This window comes from Peromyscus californicus, unplaced genomic scaffold (genome assembly GCF_007827085.1).
Source record: "Peromyscus californicus insignis strain IS unplaced genomic scaffold, ASM782708v3 Scaffold_18__1_contigs__length_77618521, whole genome shotgun sequence".
NCBI classification, from domain to species: Eukaryota; Metazoa; Chordata; class Mammalia; order Rodentia; family Cricetidae; genus Peromyscus; species Peromyscus californicus.
This window is the reverse complement of record NW_026294480.1, coordinates 35,344,002-35,354,774: the sequence shown is the minus strand read 5'-3', so window position 1 is coordinate 35,354,774 and position 10,773 is coordinate 35,344,002. Positions and strand designations below refer to the sequence as shown.

General features: G+C 44.8%; 1 protein-coding gene across 1 annotated transcript; it reads right to left on the bottom strand.

Moving 5' to 3' along the window:
- Positions 1-3,486: 3,486 nt before the first annotated feature.
- On the bottom strand, positions 3,487-8,959 carry Htr1a (5-hydroxytryptamine receptor 1A). Its single transcript, XM_052743240.1, has one exon. It carries the CDS (start codon positions 7,368-7,370, stop codon positions 6,102-6,104), a length of 1,269 nt encoding a protein of 422 aa, XP_052599200.1. The 5' UTR covers positions 7,371-8,959; the 3' UTR covers positions 3,487-6,101.
- Positions 8,960-10,773: the final 1,814 nt, after the last annotated feature.

The following is a 10,773-nucleotide window of genomic DNA, read 5'->3' as shown; positions in this document are numbered from 1 at the left end:
AGCCTTAATAGGCGAGGAGGTGCCTAGTCTTACTTCAACTTAATATGCCATGGCTGGCTGATATCCATGGGAGGCCTGTCCTTTTCTGAAAAGAAAGTAGGAGTGGATGGGGTGGGGAACTGACGGGAGGGACTGGGAGAAGAGGAGGGAGGGAGGGGAAACTATGTCAGACTAGGAAAAATTAATTAAATAATTAAAACAATAACAACAACAACAACAACAAAAAGATCAATTTCCTTATACAAAGAGGTCCCAAAGAGCACTCTTGTCCCTTCTTCTGAATGAGGCTATAGCAAAAAGAAGGCTGTCTACAACCCAGAAAAACAAGTTCTCAACAGACACTGAACTTGTTGGTACCATGGATTTCCTAGTACTGTGAGAAATGAATTTGTTATTCATTCTTAAACTACTTACTTTATTAGGTATTTTGTTCTTGCAGCCCATTGGAGACCAAGTTTCTTAGGAATAACCTGCATGAGGCCAATCGGTAAGAGGACTTGTACAAACAGGATGATTCCACGTTGTTCACTGTGGCTAAGTGGACAGATTCAATATTTAAGCTTTGTAAATTCTTCCCAACACACAGACAAGCGTGGTATTTTAGAGTTACTGTTCCTGAAAGGTTTTTGTCCCATGGAATTGTGGCTTCCTCAAAACATGACTAACACTGTCCAGATTTACAATAGTCAGGGAATCGATCCAACCACTGTTCTGAGTAGTAGCATGCCTTAAGTACTCATCCAAACAGCAGATTGTTCAAAGCTGTGACATCAATCAATTCCTTTTCCAGCAGGCCCTTGCCATCTGGGCTAGTTCTGTTCACAGTGGACAAAGTCTTTTCACATTCATAGATGAAGCAACAAAAGGTAATGCCCATAGGAAAAATAACCCCTGACTTTCCTTTCTGTCATTTACCCAAATCTCGTGCCATGAGAACATCATCAGTATCTGTCTCTCTCCATCCCTCCTCTCTCTCTCTCTCTCTCTCTCTCTCTCTCTCTCTCTCTCTCTCTCTCTCTCTCTCTCATAGACTCTAAGTCATGACAGTTCTTTTATTTTTTTAATCATTTTTTTATGGCTGTACTTGTTTTCCAATCCTCCATCCAGCCTTTCCTGCAGGTCATTGTTACTTCCCACCTGCACGCCTGAAATCATCTCTTTTCATTATTAGCAGTCTCACTAGCCAAAGCTCTGCCTTTGGACCTAGTTTTTAGTGTCTGTGCATATGCTCTTTAGCACTGTTCTCTGTTATTTATACACCACTACGTTGTAAAACTGCTTGTGATGGTTTGAATGAGAAGTGTCCCCAGTGGACTTGGGGTTTGAAGGAGAAATGTCTCAAACTAACTAACTAGGGTATCTGAACACTTGTTTCCCAGTGGGTGGCACTAATGGAGAGGTTGGAATCACGCTGGAGGAAACATCACTAGGCATGGGCTTTGAGAGTATTTCACTTTAGCCCACTACCACTATACTATCTCTGCTTTGTGACTTTTGGCCGAGATATGATTCCTTAGCTTCCTGTTCCTGTCACCATGGCCACTGTTTACAGCTATGATTCCTTCCAAGATGGACTCTTACCCTTCTAGAACTATAAACCAAAATATACTGTTCTAGTTCTAAAATGACCTCTTTGGCAGTTCTAAAGAGGATTTAAATGGTATATTATATGTGGGGGAAAAAACACGACAAAATTTAATTGATTAATTAACTAAATTATATAATTAAAACCATTTCATGAGTGTGAAATGTTTGTCCGACCTTGTGGTCATCTTTTCTGCCCTTTCTCTGCTTAAAACATCTCCATCTTATCTAATCAGCCTCCATCTCTTCTCATGTGCCTTTCAGATTGTGGAACATGACGAGTTTTTCTGCCTCCTTGTTGAAGTTCATCACCTGCATAAGCCACCCTGGTAGCTAATCAAGGTCAAACAACACATTGAAAAATATCATCCCAGGGGCCTGTTCACTAGGAAACAGGGATCAAACTGTTCTGTCACCTCTTAAAGGACACTTTCCTGTTCATCCCAACTCCCACCTGCCAGAACTCCATCCTGGAAAGATTTTCCTACTCATTCTTCTCAGTCACCCACCCCACAGTGACCTTTGTCTCTGAACAAGGCCAACACTCCTTTGGTTGGCCTTGTTTCAAGAGCACTTTCATCCCTCCTGAGTGGAAACATAGTCATAGCAGCTTATTTGTACATACCCAACCAGGTTGAAATTGTTTTCATTGCAACAATACCTTAGACTGTTTTCTGATCCTATATCATCCAACAGGGGCTGACATGGGAGCACGGCCAGTGGTTCTCTGAGTCTTTCTCATCACTCTGGAAGTGACTGGAAACAATACCCTCTCTGAGCTGTAGAACTGACCCTGGAAAATGGAAGGCCCACAGACAGAAAGTTGCTCTCTCTGAGGCAGAAGCAACGGCAGAGGAGAGAACAAGGTGAGGAAGGGGGTTCTTCCACAGTCCAAAGACAAATGTGCAGAATTTGGCACTTTACACCAGGTCAGTGATATATTTATATAAAAATTTTCAAGTAAGGAACTCCAAGAAGTTCTCATGTCTCAAGTCCTCCAACTTTAATATCTACATATATCCATTCCAAGTCAGGCTGCATGACAATTCTGAGGGTTTATTTTATTTTTTTGCTAGGGTCATAGTGGCCCTGACTTTTGTTTACACTTGAGGTTAACTGAGGTTTAACTGCAGCCACCATTCTGACACCAGAAAAAGGTGTCATGATGATTCCAACAGGGAGAAAAGAGCATATGCATTATTTTTTCACTCAGTGGTAAGGATTGCTACTGGAACCCCATTATCAAATGAGACCCAGTAAGAAAATAAAATGTCCCTTCATTTTTGTTTTAGGCAGCAACCCCATAACAATGAGGAACTCCACTGGAAACCAGTGGTCATTGTTCTCTAGCTGGGTATTATAAGGGACACAAAAGAAGAGCCTAGGCCAGGCTTTCCACTTGAAAGGGCAGTGATTTCCTCCTACTCATTCCCCTCACTCTGGCTGTGTTTTGGAGACAGACACCAAAAGATTATTGCAGGTGCTGGTCAAGAAAAATGCATGGTTTCATGCATTAAATAAAATATTATTTACAGAATGAAATTTAGGAAAGGAAGAAGGGAGACAGAGAGAGAAGAGGAATCACTTGGATAAGAGTGATGGTTTAAGTCTTAGTATTTCTCTAAGTATTAGATTTCTTACCCGAGCAGGGCATCGTGGCCCATGCCTTTAATCCTCAGGACCCAGGAGCAGAGGCAAAGAGATCTCTTCAGTTAAAGGCCAGTTTAGCTTACACAGAAAGTTCCAGGCCAGCAAGGGCTACTTAGTTAGACCCTGTCAAAAAACAAAAAACAGTTCCCTAACCTGAATCATGAGATCACCCCTATTTTTCACCTTTATTTTGTATTACTACAACTAGCGCAATTGGAGACTCTGAATAAATAAAGACACATGGGTCACTGGTCTTTATTACAGCATTGCCATTCTTAAAGTCCTTTATTGTCACAAGGAAAATTGAGGGCCAGTTTGTACGCATGAATATTTTACCTTAATACAAGTATTCTAAAATAAAACAAGCATCTGTGGTTCTTTAAAGCTGTGCAGCATGCTGCACTTATTTCTCTATTAACTGGAAATTATATTCCAAGTGGGTGCCCCCTTTCCAGTCTTGTTTAAAGTCTCTTTCTCAAAATAGCAGGAGCCAATGCCGCCCCACCCCATCATAGCTAAACATTCCTATGGGGGAAAAAAAATAAAAAATACAAATAACTAGAAGTTAAAAGTCTTGCTTTCCGGTATAACATCTGAAATTTGGGGGTTAATTTGTTTCAAATAAAGAATCTGTTCTAAAAATGGTGAACTACACAGGAAAAAAATTGTTTGGTCATATAGTTCTACTCAATTTTGGTGAGCAAAAAAAAAAAAAAAGTTTTAATTTGCAAACAAGCACTGTTCGTGCTAGAGAAGCCCCTTGTAACCTGTATTGTCTCCACAGAGCCCCCATGAGCCTCTCACATGCAGACATCCAGCAGGCTTAAGGTCTGAAATGGCTCTTTTACAATGGGTTACTCACTCCCATTTTAGAACAAAGCAAAAGACACCAAATAGAGGCTTCGTTCAGTTTGACCAACAAAACCATGGCTTCATGTGACCCCTCTGTCCTTTCACCCTATTTATAAACACAAGGGGGACATCTCACTGACATCTTTGGCAATGAAAACATGCAACGCAGTTTTCAAAACAACAGGTGCAGACATCAGAAAGATACAACTGAACCGGGGGGGGGGGGGGGGGGGGGGAGAGGGGAGTGAGAAAACTCTATAATTACTGGAAAATGAAACCATTACTCAACAGAAAATTCGAAGTTCAGACGTCGTAACACAAACAAACCTCTAGATGCCCGCTCACTTAGCTGGGAATGTACATTCAAACTAAGCACCAAAATAATTTTCCTTTGCGGGGAGCGGGCAGCAAAAATAACGGCAGGGAGAGAATGCCTAAGCAAAAAACGTTCTACACATTGAAAGGACACAAAACCAGTTTCCCCCCCGCAGAACTCAGGAGTAGAAGAGCCAGGGAAAAATTAATCCTCTAGATTCTGAGACTCCACGAGGAGCGCCCTCTAACTGGTCCTCCTCTGAGGTCTCCACTTCTTTAGGTATCCGTCTCTGAGATCAAACTCAATCGCGAGGCGAGATGTCGACACCCTTCAAATGAGAGCCCAGAATTCTGCTAATTTTGTGCGCGCCCCGGGATGTCTGGGAGAATGAATCTAGGCATTATTGCGATAACGCTAAACAAAGCTATTCCTCCATCGAAAGGGGCAAGGGATGGATTGAAAGAAAATTGCATCCTATGGTTAAAATTGCCCTTTCGGGTTTCTCAGGACACGCGGCGGCGGCAGTTGGAAGCACTTAGAGCCTTTTTGCTCTTTGCCTGTCTTTACCTCCCCCACACCCACGCTCTTGAGAGGTTTCTATGTCTCTGGCTATTGGTGCAAGACCTCCTCCCTCTTGAACGAACTCTAACTTCTCTACCAGCTCCTGGACTCTGTAGGCGAGGTGAGGCAGAGGAACCTGGATGCTGCAAACCCGGAGCGCTCTAACGGAGCTCCCTGTCAGAAACCAAGGGGAAGGTGGGGCGCGCCATCTGTGGCATCTCAGCGTCCCCAGTTCGCCCTCCCTAGGCAGCAGTGGGCGCCTCCTGCAGTAGACATGTGGCCCTGCCAGAACTTACAGAAACGCCAGCAAAGTATACAAATAAAAGTCGGCCTTCCAAATAGTCTGATGGTCAGTTTCTTTGGTGAGTGCTGACACCAAAAAGAGAAACCATCCAGAAGCCTTCCTGGCTCTTCCCCACTGGCCAGGCCTTGTGCTTAAAAGTCCACTCCAACAGACACCTTTGCCACTTGATTTTGAGTTCAAGAAAACGCAGAAAGTGGGCTCTATGCACGGGGGTGGGGAGGGGGCATATTTGCTACGCAGCAAGGCAGGCATTCCCTGGGCACCATAGGCCAAAGTAGTCCCAACTGCTTTTTCAGAGAAGCAGTGAGTGCATAGGAGCCAGACTCAACCAAGAGGGTTGACACCCGGAGGGGAGTAGATGTTTCTAAAGCAAGGGGTAGGGGCAGACAGTGCAAAGTCTTGAACTTCAAAGTTCCAGAAGCAGGGCAGAGGGGTGGCAGTTCTCGTGGTAGATGTCTGTACAGTGCAGTTTATATTTACTGTTTGGATGTTCTGCCTTGAACCACCGAGGTTCAAGGCAGAAAAGAAGAGGTTATTGCAACTATTAAAACTGATCCTAGGGCCAAAGACCGAGCCAATAACTTTTCACACAGACTCTAGGCGGTTTCTAGGGTTTCTGCTAAGAGCACTGTCCCCTTGAAATGGGATAGAGAGAGCAAGATCTGAAAGCATGGGCCTTGAAGCTGCATGTCATAGGAAAAGCAAGTTATCTTAGGTGTTGCTTCCAGGGCTGGGATGCTGAGTGGATGGGGAGGGTCCTGTAATGCCTACAGTCCTGCCCCTCTTCCTCCTTCTCCATCAACACCATAATCATCATCATCATCGTCGTCATCATCATCGGCGACAGAACTTGCACTTGATGATCTTCTTAAACGCGTTTTGAAAGTCCTTGTTGAAATAAGCATAAATAACTGGATTGAGCAGGGAATTGGAGTAGCCCAGCCAGTTGATTATGGCACCCAACAACGCAGGCATGTGGCAGCTGCTCTCACAGAAAGGCAAGACCAGAGCCACAATGAAAAAGGGCAGCCAGCAGAGGATGAAAGTGCCCATGATGATGCCCAGCGTCTTCACTGTCTTCCTCTCACGGGCCAGGGCCATCTTGCGCTTTGCCTCAGCATTCCGCTCGTTTTTTCTCTCCAAGCAGGCGGAGGCATAGGAGGTAGCCCCCGACTCACTGGGCAGTGGCAGGTGCTCTTTGGAGTTACCCACCCGGTGCACCTCGATCACCTCCAGGGTGGCGTCCTCGTCACCCTGCCTCACCGCGCCATTAGAGCACGCAGCCCCCACAGCCCTGTTCTCAGCGCTGAGCCTCCAGTCCCCACTACCTGGCTGTCCGTTCAGGCTCTTCTTGGGGGGCGGGGCCGACGACGTGGCGAGGCTGGTGCCTGCTCCCTTCTTTTCCACCTTCTTCACAGTTTTGCGGATTCGGAAGCGCGCAGCTCGGAAGATGCGCCCATAGAGAACCAGCATGAGCAGTAGAGGGATATAGAAAGCGCCGAAAGTGGAGTAGATGGTGTAGCCATGGTCCTTGCTGATGGTGCACGCGTCGGGGTCCGAGCGGTCTTCCGGGGTGCGCCAGCCCAGCATGGGCGGGATGGAGATGAGAAAGCCAATGAGCCAAGTGAGCGAGATCAGCGCAGCGGCGCGCCGGGGCGTCCTCTTGTTCACGTAGTCTATAGGGTCGGTGATCGCCCAGTACCTGTCTAGCGCGATGGCGCACAGGTGCAGGATGGACGAGGTGCAGCACAGCACATCCAGGGCGATAAACAGGTCGCAGGTGACCTGACCCAGAGTCCACTTGTTGAGCACCTGGTACAGAGCAGCCATGGGCAGCACCAGCACTGACACCATGAGATCGGTGACCGCCAAGGAGCCGATGAGATAGTTGGCCACATTCTGGAGGGAACGCTCCAGGGCGATGGCAGCCACCACGCAGGCATTGCCGAGCACCGCGCAGAAAATGAGCGTGCCCAGAAGCAAAGAGGTGATCACTTGGTAGCTGAAGGTCACGTCGGAGATGCCAGTAACGTTGCCGCCTGTCCCGAAGGGCTCCTGGGACGATGTGGTGTTGTTGCCCTGGCCAAGACTGAACATATCCATGCCTGCCTGCGCGCCCGGTGGGGTGGGGAAAGGGAGGGGGAAAGAGCAGCAAGGGGGATCTCCCTCGCCCCTCCCCCTAGGGTCTTCCTTCTTTGCTGGGGAATTTCAGAGGGAGGGGATCCAGGGACTGGAGCGGGAAGTTCTTACTGCTCTGGAGAAGGCATCTGAGAGGAGCAGCTTCCAGGCGCGCTCTCTTGCTTGGCTCCCGCGGGTCCCGAGCGCTCAGAGGCTCCAGCTAGGAAATTGTAGTTGGCCTGGGAGCAGCTTCCAAATCTCTGAGTGATGGAGAGGTGTCTGGAACATCTGTCTCACGCTGCCCATTTCACTTCGCCGCGACCCAACTAGCTGCAGGAGCCGGACTCTGCCGACTAGCAATCAGTCTTGAATCTCAGAAATCTCGCATTCCAGAAACCCCAAGCTCCCGGGTCACTCTGTGACCCTCATCTCCTAGTTCCTTCTCTCCCTCTCTCTCCGGACATAGCCAGTCTCGGCTTTTTCTTTTTTCAGCCTCCTTCTTCCGACTTCCTTCCAGTGGCCTTCCCCTCCGTTCTCCTTTCCTTCTCACCTCTCTTTCTTTATTCCTCTATGTTTGGCTCAGACAGCTAGTCTCCCTCCCTCCCACGTAACCCCCACCACCACCCAACACTTCCCCAGCCCAGAGTGCCTCCTTCCTCTAGGTCCCCGCCCTCCTATCCTTCTAGACCGGCGTCTTTACATTCGACACTCAGAACTCACTTCGTATATCCACTCCGATCCGCTAGTCAGACCAATGTTTTAACCGATTAAACTCCGCCTCCTACACAGCAAACTAGAGGGAGACTGAAAAAAAAAAATCTTTTCCCAATGCACATCCCCTTTATTTCTGCCAACTTCTTAAACAGAGCCAGGTTCACGGTGTGCTTATAGGAAATGGGAACAGACACGGGAAGCCTGAAGGTTGGAAAGCCGGGCAGCCCTGGGTCACCCTCTAAATTATTACGTAGAGAGTGAGGGTCTTAGGTTCTTAAAAATGCGGGCTTGTTTAACATTTTAGTCTGTCTTGGAGCGCTGGTGTCTATGACCTTTTCGTATTATCCTTGTGGACTGGGGAAAGAAAAAAAATTATAAAGGACACATTAAAGGACAAGAGCTGATAAACAGTTGGGTCTCAAAGAAAAGATAAAACATTCAAGTAGGTGTGTACTTTAAACACACACACACACACACACACACACACACACACACTGGACACACACACTTCAGTCACCCCTACTCTGTTCATTTCAATGGCATTACCACTTCCCATAGCTTTGTAGCAAGTAAATTTGGGGAAAGAAATGTTTGTCTAACTGTAAACAAGGACCTGCATTTCCTACGGACTTTGGACTTTTGTCTGCCTCAAAATCTGCAAATCTCCGGAGAACTTCACAGAGACCCTTGTCTCTAGCTGCTGTGCGGCTCTCTGAAATTGGGTTCAGCACCTGAGACAGCTCTATGCAATAAGGGCTTGCTTATGGCGCCACCTTCTGGCAAGTGCTTCAGAGCGCCATCTAGAAATGCTGGTCTTAAATTAGCCTGTATTAAGGAAACCCAGAGACTCTAAGAGAAAGAATATTATAAAATGAAAAACAACCATTAAATGTTGTCACCTTAAATATTTTCTTCAGTCATTTCTTTCCCCCCCTTTTCTTTGGCTTTTATACCAAGCCTGTTATATGTTCTAGCTCCTTTTCAAAACTTAAGACATATTTCATTCACAAATTCTATAGGAAAAATGCCATTTACAAGATGAAGACAATACTTTCACCTACTAGTGCTGTGGTGCCGTAGCCTGTACAACAGAACTCACACGTTTTATTGGGTAAGGGTGGCAGTATTACCTTTTCCATAAAGGAATGACTTAATACTGAAAATAGAGACTTCTAGGAGTTTGTTTTAAACTGTTTCTCTTTTTGTAAAAAAATAGTCGATCCCAATTGAACACAGATAATAGAAATCCCAATTAATCAGAATGAACACAGTACACAAAAGATCCACTCATAGATTCTGATTACATACCTGAAGTAATGAAATGCAGAACGCAATTCTCAAAGCAGCCAATTCTAGGTAACAGTCAAGGATACACTGCAAATTGCAATAGTTTTACTGTTATGTTCAGATTTGAGCTTTGAATTTCATAATTTTGAATTCTTAAGACCAAAGAAAAGAGTAATCACTAAAGCATCAAAGAAAACCTATTTGGGCAGACGTTTACAATACAGGCCATGTGCTTGGAGATGGATTGACCTGGGCACAGTTCCCACTCAATCATTTCAGCATACCAAAACAATGAAGCTGCCATGTGTGGTGAATCATAACACTGGAAGGAGAGAAATGAGTATGCACAGAAAGATAGACTCTGAGAAACTCTGTTTAAAATGTGAAGGTTTATATGTAGTTTTTTTCTAGTAAAATCCCTCACAAATATAGAATTAGATTGTTTATTAAAATACAGTTGCAACTGCAGAGATTATAATGGACATTTAAAGTCTGAAATGTCCAAGAACAAAACTGTAAAAACGTAGCTAAGACTGCAAACAGAGTAAAAGAAGAAACATTTATATTCAAAGAGCAAATATATACATATCAAGAGCCTACTTGAATACGAATGACTTAACATATGTAAATATGTAATAAGTATGCAAATATGTAAGTCACAAATCAGGAGAGGAGTCAGTCAGCAATTACCCTTTATGTACTGGATGTTAAATGGTTTAATGGCTAACAAACTTACTTTTCCTTTCCAAGAAAGTTAAAAGGCTTTGAGTCTGAAGTTTGTGTTTATTAAGTCTGGGATTTGCCTTTCTACCTTAATAGATTATAATGTGTAGCATGTTTAATATGGTAGAGTGTACCATGTTTAATTCATGTTTAGGAAATTCCCAAGTAGTTCATTTTCATTCTCAAATTAATGGGCATGATGTATCAAATATTTCCTTTCTTAAAATTTAGGAGCTTTGTAGACACACTCCTGGATACTAGGAAGGAAGTAACAATGGATGTGCAGTTCTATGGTTCTACAGCTTCTAGGTGACTAATAGTATGTATGACATTTTGTTGAACTTATAATACTGTGGTATATAATAAAAGCAGACTTGTGTTGCCTTTCTTCATGCTCACACTTTGCCAATTCTTCTGTGTTTAACTCTTAAGAGATGCAGAATCTAGCCAGGTATGGTGGCCACAAATCTTTAATTCCAGAATTTCCCTATGGAGGTAGAGGCAGGCAGATCTGTGTGCGTTCTAGGCTAGCCTGTTGAGTTATGGACCAAGCAGGGATATGTACTGAGACAGTGTCGCAGAATCATCATTATTGCCATCATCACCATCATCCAGTTTGAAGTCATGCAAAAGATGAGAAGGACTGATTAAATGGTTTGAAATT